At 36.7% G+C, this 14,841-nt stretch overlaps 1 protein-coding gene across 1 annotated transcript in view; it reads left to right on the plus strand.

Moving 5' to 3' along the window:
• LOC306879141 (tyrosine-protein kinase JAK1) overlaps nt 1-14,841 on the plus strand; it is a 42,914-nt gene that overhangs the window by 21,336 nt on the left and 6,737 nt on the right. Inside the window, exons 11-20 of the mRNA XM_079431883.1 lie at nt 7,054-7,163; nt 7,910-8,059; nt 8,348-8,435; nt 9,430-9,557; nt 10,655-10,790; nt 11,935-12,086; nt 12,190-12,340; nt 13,226-13,314; nt 13,428-13,620; nt 13,720-13,844. Of these exons, the coding sequence (XP_079288009.1) occupies nt 7,054-7,163; nt 7,910-8,059; nt 8,348-8,435; nt 9,430-9,557; nt 10,655-10,790; nt 11,935-12,086; nt 12,190-12,340; nt 13,226-13,314; nt 13,428-13,620; nt 13,720-13,844 (1,322 nt within the window). The remainder of the gene's footprint in view (nt 1-7,053; nt 7,164-7,909; nt 8,060-8,347; nt 8,436-9,429; nt 9,558-10,654; nt 10,791-11,934; nt 12,087-12,189; nt 12,341-13,225; nt 13,315-13,427; nt 13,621-13,719; nt 13,845-14,841) is intronic.

The raw sequence follows: 14,841 nt of genomic DNA on the forward strand, positions 1-14,841 counted from the left end.
ATTGTCCTATGTGAATAGTCCTGTCTTATACTGAAACTGAAATCAGAAGTCATTGCTTTGCTGAGTTCACTAGAAGCTGCTAGCTGAATTGTCAGGATTTTCCAGTGTTCAATGTGAACTGGTGCCCGATGAATGGATCTCAGTGTTGTCTTGATGGGGATTTGTTAAATTGTTGAGCAGTTATGAGGATGTGAAAATTGATGTGGTGTGTGAAATGCGCTATTAAAATCTGCAGATGACATATATTTACTAGCCTTTTATTTTCACCCATAATTGGTACCTCTTGCATCTGTTGAAATACCTGCCAATACTACCAACCACAATTTTGTTAACATTAATTTTCAACATGAAAGTTCAGTTGAGTTTTCAGTAAAAAATTAGGCAGATGAAATATAAAAAAATACATCTCCGTAAATAAGTGCTGATAGTGTAAACTGACTAGAAAGAGTGATAAAAAACTTTGACACACTTCTCTAAGTAAACTAGATTATCAGAAGCTTTAAAGACTTGGTATGATGCTGTAACAGGAAAAGACATGCCTTAATGAAGTTATCGATTTGACAGTTATTTTTTGGAGCTTGAATATTCTTTAGAATTTTTCTTTTCTTGATTCACAAATAGAAATACAGTTCTGAAACGACACGAGGATGAGAGATGACAATAGAATTCCTGTTTTTTGGCTGAACAATCTCTTATTGTGTGTTTTAATTAGCATATATATGCTGTTTGCTATATTGGTACATTATATCATAGGAAATGAATTAAAGTAACTTGTAAAATTGTTAAGTTATACCTTTCTATCTTTCTTAAATACAGGATTTAGATGGTGAGTAATGATGAACTTTGAAAAATGCATTGCAGGGGCAAAATTAGAATTTCCCATGATCATACATTTCTACGAATAAGTACACAAATATGTAAGGTTTTAATTACCATAACAATTATTTATGACTCGTCAGTTTTTAATTTATTCAGATATAAGTGAGAGATATTGATAAGATTATGAGTGTTGCTTGTGTTCTGAGTGTATTTGTAAGCTCAAAAATCAAATGATGATTCCTGCAAGCTGATGGTGTATAAATATTGTATAAACCCTCTCCGTCACATGTACATTTTATCGATAACGATAATTAGACAATATTTTGCAGAGAGTGAGTTATTGCACTGGTATCTTAAGGACTATCATGTACAGATGACTCCAAGTTTTTGATATTTTTCATATTACCCTGGCGCCATTTTGGAGATTATCACGACTCATGCGCATACTTTGATCTGAATGTAAACAAGGCACAGCGCATACGTGTTCTACGTCAACAGCACTACGCGCATTGTAAACTTTACGTTCAGATCAATAAAACAAAAAGTATTCTCGTAGCTTCGTAAAATTATGGTTGAACCACTGATATCATATGGATCATTTTAGCAATGTCCTTATTACGTTTCTGTGCTTTGATCGTGGTAGTATCCTTGCTGTCTATGGAAGGGTCAGAGAGCTCTCGGAATTCATCAGAAATATCTTAATTTGTGTTCCGAAGATGAATGAAAGTCTTACAGGTTTAGAACGACATGAGGCAGAGTAATTAATGACAGAATTTTCATTTTTGGGTGAACTATCCCTTTAAATGTGAAATTAAAACCGGCAATAGGTTGCAGCAAGTCACTGTTAGTAAGTGAGTCATTGCAATTGAACCGAATCATTTAAATGTTTGGTTGATTCAGGAAAGAAATGCGTCATGTTGCTCAGAGACGCAAAACAGTGCTGTGGCTGTGTTTGGAATAATTTCAAAATAATATGTGTTGAAAATAATATATAGTCGAAATATCGCAAAAACAGGTAATATGGTGTCTAAAATGTAAGTCTATTAAATACTAGCTTCTTGTTTTCCGAACTGTTGTATAAAATCAATATCACATTTGTAATCGTGCTGGATTTTGGAGAAAAAAATGCCACTCTGCATGTGATATTGATTAACTATATGAAATGATATAGATATATACATTTTCTGCCCCGATGTCTTGAATTTTGTAACAGTTTTAAATGCATTTTAACAGACTGAATCATGCAGTGAAAGAACGCACACTAAACGCGGACTAGTTTAACCTTCACGTAATGTATGCGTGCACTTTTGTAGGTGTGTTTTGTTTGGTTTTTGCGACATACTCGATAATGTCAAATTGCACATCGTTAAAACAACAATTACGATATTATCGCTAGGGCTGGACCAGAACATTCGATTATTCGAATATTCGTTCGGTGGGTTGGCATTTGATTTTCAATTTTGAGATTCGAATATTCTTTTTTTTTTCGAACACCTGGCATCCCCCGTGAAACGGTTCTCATTCGCGCTTGAATATGAATTGGCCATGAGTGAACGTCATGATTCAGTTCGTCTGGAAGAGAAGACAAAAATGCCAAAGACCTCAGCTGTGTGGGAGCACTTTAAATTGAGTGAGGACAAGACAAAGGCAGTGTGCCAAATATGCGATTTGAAACTGGCCTAAGTTACCACAACAGCACATCAAGTTTGAAAAAATTTTGAGTTCTGTAAGTAGTACGCCTATTATAGTAGACTATATTGTTGGTGTAAAAAAACGAGCTGCTTTTATCCACCATGATAATCAGTAATTTTACACATGATAAAAACGTGCACTTAATTTGCTTGGAAAATACTTGTGAATAACGGAGAAAAGAAAGCGAGAGATAACAGAAGCCATAGTGGAGTTCATCTCTATATGAGACGCATTAATTTAGAAATGTGAGCTGTCTAGCCAGTCTAACGTTACGTTGTTCTATTTAGCCTACTACAGTTTGTTTTATTCTATATAAGGGAATTCATTTAATTTTGTTGAAACTGTTAATTAAAATGTGTGATGCTGTTATTGTTATCTTTATTTATTACAGTTCGTTGAACTTCGTTCATTTATTTTTCATTCTTTTATTTAAATAGCCTACCCTTTAAGGTGTCAGTAATTACTGTGCTGCTAATTTCTGTTTTGGGAGTGATTTATTTGTTAGAAAAATGTTAGGCTACCTTATTAAATGTATTGCTCTTAACAGACCTGTGTGTTTTGTATCACTAGTGCAGTGTCCGTTCTTGGAGCATATAAACGAGCCCTGCCCGTGTGAGGCGCGCCGCTTCCGGCTCGCGCTGTTCTGTAGTTTATTAAAAGTGTATTCATTCTGAACGCGTCTCGTGTCCATATTGCACAAAAATGCAACACTGCACTCCCTTGGTGCAGTGACAACGCACCCACCACGCATGAAGTCGATTGGATGAACGGTTCTCGACATAATAAAAATTCAAACAGGCACACAGAGATTCCTGCCTTTATTAGAGAGAAGAATATGTTCGGCCCCTCTCTCTGAACCTTTGAATATTCTGTGTTGATTACTACCGAAGCTTTGAAGCTCAAAAAATGGTATTCGGACCAGTCCTAATTATCGCAGACAACACTGTATATCGCACACCCCTAGTTAAAGCGCAATAAAAGTTTTACTATTTGGAATGAGTGGCATTTTCAATTGTGCAAACCAGACTGCTAAGAATTCCAACTGCCACATTTTCACAACTGTATACTTTATGGAATGACTTTCTCTTCTTGAATATGCATTTTTTTGTATCATCATCTCACTCAAACCAAATGTTTCTAAATCTCAAAAGCATGTATATCCCTACAAGAATCTTTAAGGAGTTCAAGCTGAAATCTTTTTTTGTAATGCTTTGTTTGCGAATGAGCTTTATTGCCAGGTATGTTTAAACACACAAGGAATTTGTTATAGTGACCGAAGCTCCACAGTGCAACAGAAGGACAGCAACAGGACAGGACACTGGATAATAAAAAGAATGATATACAAATATACAAAATAGGCAATATACAAAAAAAGCAAAAACACAATATATAATATAGATAATAGTTTATGTACAGGTATGATATGTGCAAAATTGAAATGTAAATAAGTATGTGTGATGAATAAATGATGTATGATAGTGTTGTGTGTTGAGTGTTCTACGTTATTGTCAAGTGTTCATGAGATGGATTGCCTGAGGGAAGAAACTGTTCCTGTGTCTGGCCGTTCTGGTGCTCAGAGCTCTGTAGAATCGACCAGACAGCAACAGATCAAAGAGGGAGTGTGCTGGATGTGAGGGGTCCAGAGTGATTTTGCCAGATTTTTTGCTCACTCTGGATGAGTACAGTTCTTGGAGACCCTCTGTAGTCTTCTGAGGTCAGATTTGGTAGCTGAGCTGAACCAGATAGTTATTGACATGCAGGGGACAGATTCAATGATGGCGGAGTAGAACTGTTTCAGCATCTCCTGTGGCAGGTTGAACTTCCTCAGCTGGTGACGGAAATACAACCTCTGCTGGGTTTTTTCACAATGGACTCCATGTAATTGTCCCACTTCAGGTCCTGAGAAATTGTGGTGCCCAATAATCTGAATGACTCCTCTGTTATTACAGTGCTGTTCATGTTGGGGAGTGGGGGGAGTGCAGGGGGGTTTCTCCTGAAGTCAACGATCATCTCCACTGTTTTGAGCGTGTTAAGCTCCATGTTGTTAAGATTGCACCAGACAGCCAGCTCCTTAACCTCCTGTCTGTAAGCAGACTCGTCACCATTCTGAACGAGGCCAATAACTGTGGTGTCATCTGCAAACTTTAGGAGCTTGACAGAGGGGTCTTTAGATGTGCAGTCATTGGTGTACAGGGAGAAGAGCAGTGGGGAGAGAACGCAGCCCTGAGGAGCTCCAGTGCTTGTTCGTACGGGTGCTGGATGTGTATTTTCCCAGCCTCACTAGCGGCTGCCTGTCTGTCAGGTAGCTGTTGATCCACTGACAGATGGGGGTGGTTACAGAGAGCTGAGTTAGTTTGGGCTGACGGAGTGATGGGATGATGGTGTTAAAAGCAGAGCTGAAATCTACAAACAGGATCCTCACATAAGACCCTGGACCCTGTCCAGACGCTGCAGGATGAAGTGCAGTTCCATGTTGACTGCATCATCCACAGACCTGTTTGCTCTGTAGGCAAACTGCAGGGGATCCAGTAAGGGTCCAGTGGTGTCCTTCAGATAAGCCAAAACCAGTCATTCAAATGATTTCATGGCCACAGACGTTAGAGCCACAGGGTTGTAGTCATTAAGTCCAGTAATTTGGGGTTTCTTTGGGATGGGGATGATGGTGGAGCGTTTGAAGCAGGAAGGGACTTCACACAGCTCTAGTGATCTGTTGAAGATCTGTGTGAAGATGGGGGCCAGCTGATCAGCACAGGATTTCAGACAAGACTGTTGTCACACCGTCTGGGTCTGGTGCCTTCCTTCTCTTGTTCCTGACCTGGCGCACGTCATCTTCACTTATTTTCAGTGCAGGTGTGGGGGAGATGGGGCTTGCAGGAGGTGTGAATGGTGTTTTTTCAAACCTGCAATAGAACTCATTCAGATCGTCTGCCAGTTGTTGATTCTCCACAGTGCTGGGGGATGGTGACTTGTAATTGGTAATGTCTTAACAGACCTTTCCACACTGAAGCAGAAACACTGGAGGAGAATTTGTTCCTTAGCTTTCCATAGTAATTCCTCTTTGACACTCTGATCTCCTTTTCCAGTGTGTATTTGGCCTGTTTATACAAGACTTTGTCCCCCTTCCTGTAAGCATCTTCTTTGGCCTGACGGAGCTGTTTGAGTTTTGTAGTGAAACACGGTTTGTCGTTGTTGTAAGTTAGATGAGTCCTGATAGGAATGCGCACATCCTCACAGAAACTGATATAAGATGTTACAGTTTCTGTGAGCTCGTCCAGATCGTTTGCAGCAGCCTCAAAAACACTCCAATCAGTAAGGTTGAAACAGGCTTGTAAAACCTGCTCTGTTTCATTAGTCCATCTTTTAACAGTTCATAATATATGTTTAGCTGATTTCAGTTTCTGTCTGTAGGTCAGAATAAGATGAACCAAACAGTGATCAGTGTGACAGTGCTCTCTAGAGAAGTCAAATATCAGCACGCACATGCATGCAGTCCTATCCTCGTATGACCATGGGCAGCTGTGCATCTGGCAGCTAATAGTTGTGCAGTCTTATATTTCAGCCAACCGAGCCAGGATCAGATTATTTTTCCAGTTAACCGTCAGTTGGATCCCCAGCCTGATCGAGTTAAGTGTTCCTAAGAGAGTGTGACAGATGTCTGTGTAATGCAGAGAAACCAGGGTCCAAATGTAACTTTTCACCACATCTTCCAATTTCAGATCAATTAATGTAAATATCTGTCTTAAAATTGTGATTCAGCCAATCAGTTCAGTGGTTTTGTTTGTCATTACACAATGTTCACAGAAGAATTTCAGGTATTAAAATGTTTTTGGAAAATTAAATGAAAATATTGCAGTTTATTGAGATTTATGGGTACACTGGTACATGTGAATCCTGAGGTACTAAATATCCTTCTTCTTTGAGCGCACCATCAGTATTTGCAGTTATGCAACAGCTCTATACTAATGCGAACCCAAGCATCAGGAATATTTTGATTGTGAAAAAACGCCCTGTTATCGCACATTAGAGACTGTATCAGGGCTTGTTTACATCTGCTTCTCTAAGAGTACATGCTGAGGCATCAGTGACAGGCAGGAAATGTAGTAAATGTGGGTTTCCGTTGTTCACATCTCTTGATCTCTTTACCCTACTTGCACTCATAAAAACAGAGCTCTGTAGGTCTGTATCCAGATGATGTCAGCGAGTAGACAAAAGACCAGCTGATGCTGCAAATTATCATCACAACACACACACACACACACATTTACATAAACACAAATTACATTTTAATATACCTGCACACGTGGACCCACACAGGCTCATTGTTTTGATGTAGCAAGTGAGATGTTTTGTTGAACCACGCACTGTCACTGCACAGCTTCCTCTTCCCCGTTCTTTGTTTAGGTGGGGGTTGTTATACCGTGTCTGCACGCCAACATGTGTATTTAGATGTACTGAAAATAAACGTCCCTGGACAATCAAACCAGAGGCTCAACTTTTTATATGGCGCCCACGAATCACAAATGATTTTCTTCTGTCCTTCAGAAATTTCCAACCTATTAGTGATGACCAGAGACCGAGAGCCCGCCCGGCATAGACAACCTCAAGTCAGCCAGCTGAGTTTCCACCGCATCCTTAAGGAGGAGATTGTACAGGTGATATTTTCATGGATTTTTATCCAAACATACTGTCGACTTTTTGCATGACCTGCTTGTAAGAAATCAAATTAAATACAGAAATGGTCAAAACTCTACTGTATACATTCATAAAAGGGACTTCCATAGTTGGTGAGTGTATAATAATCTGGGGTCTATAAGATTTAAATAAATTAATACTTTTCTCAAGAATTGAGAATACTTTTGACTTCAACTTTTCAACATAATAAGAAATGGTTCTTGAGCACCAAATCAACACATTACAATAATTTCTAAAGGATATTATGAAGGATGGCCGCTGGAAATTCTGCTTTTTCATGACAGAAATAAATTAGATTTTATAGTATATTAATTTAGATTGCAAAAATATTTCACAATAGAACTGTTTTTACTGTAGTTTTGCTCAAATAAATGCAGCCTTGGTGAGCATAAGATACTTTTTTCCAAAATCATTTTAAGATCCAACCCCAACATTTGAAAAATAGTGTGTTGTAACAGATGTTTTCTTTGTAGTCGCCATTTTCATTTGAATCACATCATTACATCAGCCAGGATCAGGTTCTTACAATCCAAAATGCAGTTTACTATGTAAATGATGAGTAAGATGTTTCACTATTGGTTACCATGAAGGGGTTGTCTCTCAAATTGACGACATTGTATGCTATGAATAAAAGTTTTTTAAATGACTACCTGCTTGCTCATGTTAACCTTGCCTTTACATGACATTGTGTTTTTTTTTTATTCAGGGTGAGCATTTGGGTCGGGGCACGAGGACCAACATTTATGCTGGTGTTCTAAAGCTGAAGAGTGAGGATGATGATGACATGGGAGGATACTCACAGGAGATGAAAGTGGTCTTGAAAGTGTTGGGCTCTGGACATCGAGATATCTCTCTGGTAAGACGCACATGTGGAATTACATGGCTTGCTTGAGTCTAAATGAAGTTTAGCAAACAAGATTATTGATTACCATCTCCTGACAGTCTTCATCATTTGTAAGTTGCCTTGGATAAAAGCCCATGCTTAATAAATAAATGGAAACCTAATTGTGGACATTTTCAACTGTAATGAACCATGAGGGGATTTTAATTGAATTTTCCACCTTATCTCAACTCCCAGTATTCTTTCATCTGTGTGGTTACTTTTTAAAATGTTAAAAGTATGTCTTTCTCGGTCTCCTCTCAGGCTTTCTTTGAGACAGCTAGCATGATGCGCCAGATCTCTCATAAACACATCGCCCTGCTGTATGGAGTGTGTGTTCGCCATCAGGAGAGTAAGTACCCCACTCGCACGTGTCTTTAGTGTATAGCTAGTTTGGCCTTCAACCTGCCACATTTTATTGCTTCATCTACTGATATTTACAGTGAATGGATGTCTTTTAAAATACATTACACGACTTTTAAATGTCTGTTGTGCTGTAGTGTGTTTGTGAGAGGCATCATACATATTGACGGAAATAGTTAAAAAAATTGGACATCACTTCCAGACTTTCGCATGGTTTCGAACACACTGTAAATCTGGGCAAAAGTTGTTTGGGGTATTCTAGCCTTAAGCAATTGACATCTGTTTCCAGACAGAGGACGCAAATCTTAAAGACAAGGTCTTAGAACTAGAACTTTTGGTTTTCTTTTATTCTGTTCTGTTGTGGTTTTGCATGACAAGTATGAGAAATAGGTCATTCTTTTTTATTCCGCTTATTGAATTGTAACCAGTAGTCACTGGTGCAAAAGATTTACAATGAGAACATAGACACTGTCATTCTCCGCCTGAGTGTGTAGATCTGGCACACTGGCAGTGTTATATTTCCAAGAGGAAACAACATGAAAACATTTCCTTGTTGCTAGAAAATCACAGAGAAATCAAAAACTAAATCATTGCTTTGGTAGGGACGTAGTGTTAAATGAGAAAATATTACATAGAACTGAGTCTAACTGGATAAAATTTTTGCTTTATGCTTCTGTGGCGTGTAAATGTTTCATAAATGCTAATTTTGTGAGGAGGAAGCTGCAAACACAAAGCTCCATTCGATTGTTAAGCAAAGCCTGCAGGTTAGCTATTTAATTGCAAACCACACTTCCTGGTCCATTGGGCAAAAGCTTAAATACTCTAAAGATAACTGCCTATGTGCACGCAATGGGTGCGTCTGCGTGTTTGCAAAGAAGAATTTGCATATACGAGCAGGAACCGTGTTTGTGTCAGAGAGAGAGAGAGAATTTGATAACGGTACTCATTTGCATAAAATACCATGTGCCTCTGTCTTTTTTTAGATATCATGGTGGAGGAGTTTGTTCAGTATGGTCCTCTGGATCTGTTCATGCGCAGACAGAGCATACCTCTCAGCACCGCTTGGAAGTTCCAGGTTGCCAAACAGTTGGCTAGTGCCCTCAGCTATCTGGTAAAGAAACAAACACAAAAACAAATGCCATCTTCTCAATCTTAAGGCAAGACACTACAGGCAAAAACACAGTTTTTTAATGCACCTGTCAATTTTGAGGTTTTGGGCTTTTTGGCTTTACATTAAGTGTTTTTTTCAGACTGGTAGAAAGAAAACATGCAAAATACACTTTGAAGTGTTTCTATTATAGCACTTTATCTATCTGTGTTTGTTGATTTCAATTACAGTGCATATCTTCAAAGACCGTTTTCTCAAAATGAGATTTTTCTCCTGCACTGAGCCAAAAATGTCCACTTCAGTAACACTTAGATGCACCAAAATTTAGATTTATTCCTATCAATATTCTGAAGGTTTTTACAGAGGGGGTTTTCATATATAATTAGCCTGGTTTCAACATTTTATTCCTAAGCAAAGGCTAAAATAATTTTTTTTTTTTTTCTGGTTGTCAGCATTTTCTGATTTTTGGAGTGATAAAAAGAGATAACCAAAATCTCCTCTGTAAAAACCTTTAAGTCTAATATGTCAACAAAATGAAACAAGAATTTTGAACCTGGCTTCATCCAGTGTTTATGAAAATTAGCGCATATTTAATTAGAGAACACCTCATTATAGATAACACCTCAATTTTTTTTATTCTATTTTAATTACTTTTTTATCTAAATTGATAAAATGTGATAGTAATGACATTTTATAATTTTACAAAAATATTTCTGTTTTAAACAAATGCTGTTCTTTTGACATTTCTATTCATCAAAGAATCCTTAAAAAAAAATCCATCATATTTTCTCAAGCACCAAATCAGTATTAAAGACTGGAGTAATTGCTGCTGAAAAATTCAGCGTTGTCATAACTGGAATACATTACAGTTACAAAATAGTTTAAAATAGAAAACTAGAAGTGTTTTAAATTGTAATAATATTTCACAATATTACTGTCTACTGTATTTTATATAATATTTTGTGTATTTATATTTTCAAATTTTTTCATATTTGTACTTGGAAATGTATCAAATTTTATCTGTTAAGCAACATAGTGTAACATATCAATAAAAGTTATTGTAAAATGTGAATTAAGAGACTGCTGTATGTATCCTGTAGGAGGACAAGAAGCTGGTTCATGGATATGTGTGCAGTAAGAACATTCTGGTGGCTCGAGATGGTCTGGATGGAGAGGGAGGACCTTTCATCAAGCTGAGTGACCCTGGCATACCCATTATTGTCCTTAGCAGAGAAGGTGAGAGATTCATTATGAGCACCTTATTAACACACTATAAACATTCGCACATGTGGTATTATATTTTTATATTATATTATATATATCATATATATATTATATTTTTACCTTAACAGCATGTTATCACATTATCAAGGAATTTATAAAGGCCTTCTTCATAACATTTAAATAGCACCTCTTATGCAGGCATTATGACATTAATGCATTGTCTTTATATAAGCATTATGACCAGCTTATTAATATGTAATCAGCCTGCTTATAGCCATTACCACCTTTTCAGCTTGTTAGCATATTATCAGCCTTCATATAGGCATCAAGTTCATCTTATTAATGCTGTATGCTGTAATCTAGAAGTAATGCTGTATATCTAGAAGTTTAGATATTAATCTGAAAGATTTTATATATTTATTGTAATTTTTTTAAGTTTATTTTAACAGCATTTGATTCAATAAATAACTATTTTTGAAATATAAATATAATTTTAAATAAATGAACTTTAATTTAAATATTTATATTACTGCCCACGTGAGGTTCAGAGATGTTGTACCATATATGCATTTATAATGTTGTATATGGAAAGAGTTATATGGGTAAAATGTCAACTATTATGTCAACTATCCAGTATAAATGCATCTGAGTCAGTGTGGTGTATCTAATAGTTGAGCTCTATTGGACTGTGAAAATGGACTGCTCGGAAAAGATAACTGACAGGAATTTTGTTGGCTGAGATCCAGCTCAGATCCCTGAAGCACTTTTAGAGACCAGAAAAGCTCTTTGTTTGCTGTGTGCCAGGGACTGTTACAGGAAAGACTGGTTGTGTGTTTTTCTGGGGTGGTGGTGTGCGAGCTCGAGAGAGGGGAATGAAAGGGGCACAGAGAGGGATTGAGTTGAACAGAGTGATCACGTGTTAGGTGAAATGCCCTTTTAAAAGACATGAGATCTTCTAAAGATGACAGCAAATATGATTGTTGAAACTACAGTGTGTGTGTGAATGAGGAAATGGTTGTGGAAACCCCCTAAAATGAGGATTATTTACCCAATAAAATCCAGCTTGGTGGTTTGAGTGTTAGTTTTAAGTTGATTTAAAACAATCCTGTCTAGCATGTTGTTCATGTATGACAATTTCCTTTGTGTGTGTCTACAGAGCGTGTGGACAGGATTCCTTGGATTGCTCCCGAGTGTGTACAGGACACGGCTAATCTGAGCATAGCAGCGGATAAGTGGGGCTTTGGAACAACTCTGTGGGAGATCTGTTACAACGGAGAGATACCTCTCAAAGACAAAAAGCTCACAGAGGTAACGGCATACACATACACTGTTAAACACGTGCATGTGTAAGCACGATCTTTTCTGTGCTGATAAATGATGCATTTTTCTTGTTTGTCATCTCTCTGAGCAGAAGGAGAGGTTTTACACAGCGCAGTGTCAGTTGGCCAAACCTGACTGCGAGGAGCTGGCCAAACTCATGACCCACTGTATGACCTACGACCCTCACCAGAGACTCTTCTTCAGGGCCATTGTCAGAGACATTGACATGGTGGAGAAACAGAGTAAGCAAAAGGAATTGGCATAAACGGATGACAAAGATAAACGCTAGATTAGTTATTAAAATCTACCAAAATAATACAATTATTTCCTTCCTTCTCCATACTGACCTCTTGTGGTCAAATGCTACAATCATCTCGCTAAAAGTACTAAACATGTTTTACCCCTGAAGTCCATTTTCAATGTTTGTCAAGGTTTCTTTCACCTACACTATCGTTCAAAAGACTTTTATTTAGTAAAGACACATTGAACTTATCAAAATTGACCGTGAAGACATTAACATTATAATGTAACATCATAATCTGTTTAAGACATTGTTCAAAACATTCTAATGTTACAAAAAAAATTATAATGTTACAAAAAAAACACATTTCAAGTTCTTTTGAACTTTCTATTCTTTAAAGAGTTCTAAATATATATATATATATATATATATATATATATATATATATATATATATATAACTCTGTAGAATTGAGTAATGGATGATGAAAATTCAACTTTGCCATCACAGGAAAAAATGACATTTGAAAATATGCAGTATTGAAATTAGAAGTTCTTTTAAATTATAATAATATTTCACAATATTATTGTCATACCCCATTTATGATTAAGTAAATGCAGCATTGCTGAGCATAAGAGATTTCTTTCAAAAATCATTACAGACCCCAAAATTTTGAAGGGTAATAGATCAGTTATATTTAGGCTTATTATTTCTTATTAGGCTTACTATTTCTGTTCTACTTTAGAGTTTTACAGTAGAGATTTTGCTACTGTACCTTTAAGATATCTATATGTTAAAGACCTCTGTTAAGTTAGACTGTTCTCTATGTACTGTTGAAGTTTACTCCGTTTTATATTAAATGTCCTCTTTAATGTTTTCTTTCTAGATCCTTCCATTCAACCTGTTCCCATGCTAGAGGTGGACCCTACAGTGTTTGAGAAGAGGTTCCTCAAAAAGATCAGAGATCTTGGAGAGGTATTTTCTGTGTGTGTGTGTGTGTGTTGTGTCCTTAAACTCATCAAGAACAAACTGCTTATCGTTTCACTGACCATCTGCTGTTGGACTGAAGTACATCCTTGTGTTTTCAGGGTCATTTTGGAAAGGTGGAGTTGTGCAGGTATGATCCGCGGGGAGATCGGACCGGAGAGCTGGTGGCCGTGAAATCTCTAAAGCCGGAGAACAGAGAAGAGCAGAGCAGTAACCTATGGCGTGAGATTCACATCCTGAGAGAACTTTACCACGAGAACATTGTCAAATATAAGGGCATCTGCCATGAAGAAGGTAAACCACAAATCTGAACATCATAAATAATATAAGACTGTAATGGCTTTTGGTGCCAAATGCATGAGTTGGTTGAGTGAATCTTGTTTTTGTTTTAAGGTGGGAGATCCATTAAGCTCATCATGGAGTTTTTGCCGGCAGGCAGTCTGAAGGAATACCTCCCCAGAAACAAAGCTCACATAGACCTTAAAACCCTGCTCAACTATGCTGAACAGATCTGCCAGGTAACATCATATTTGAATGGTTTATAATGCTTCAGTAGTTATCCAAAATAGTGACTTTTTTTTGTTATTTACCCCTAAAACACACAAACACACTGAAACAAATATGTAATAAAAAAAGAAAGAAATCACAAACAAAAGATGTTCACACAAGAGCAAAAGAAAATGTGCTCTATTCATTCATGTGCTTTAATACAGGAAAATGGCACAACCAATGAAAAAAGACTGCACTTGTATTAAAGTAAAACAGCCTTTAACTCATCAGATAGTAAAACACTCACCTCAATGCAAAATACATGCCATCTGATAACATTTAATTTGCATTAATGCAGTGACATATTAAGTGATAGTGTGATATGGAAATACACTGTAGTATAATAAAAAATTAATAGAGGTAGATTGTGTGTAATTTGCTGCAGTTTCAATTGCAATCAAATTATGAGTTATTGGGTTTGGTTAGAATTCTCTTTGGCTGCATTTATTTTACAAAAAAAAAATTGTTACAATTTAAAATAATTAAAAAATATATATTTTTAATGTAGTATATTTTAATATGTAATAAATTCCTTTGTCAAAGCCGAACTTTCAGCAGCCACTACTCTAGTCTTCAGTATCACGTGATCTTTCTGAAATCATTCTAATATGCTGATTTTACGCTCGAGAAACATTATTTTTTTAATGTTGAACAAAAACAAGTTCAGAAGAGCAGCGTTTATTTAAAATAGATTATTTTTTTTTTTTTTTTTAAATTTTTTTAAATGTAAGGCTTTAACTGTCCTTTTTGATCAATTTAATGTGTCCTTGCTAAATAAAAGTATTAAATTCTCATGAAAAAAATTATACCTTATTTTTTCATAATGCATATGGCGATACTCAGTGATACATTCGTTCATAAATATTGTATCCATTTTGTCAACAGTTGCTTTCCGCATTGCTTATTTATGCTCTGCTTGTTTGTTGTCCTCATGGCCTTGTACTCAGAGACCAACAATAACAACAG

Source organism: Barbus barbus (genome assembly GCF_936440315.1).
Source record: "Barbus barbus genome assembly, chromosome: 13".
Taxonomy (NCBI): Eukaryota; Metazoa; Chordata; class Actinopteri; order Cypriniformes; family Cyprinidae; genus Barbus; species Barbus barbus.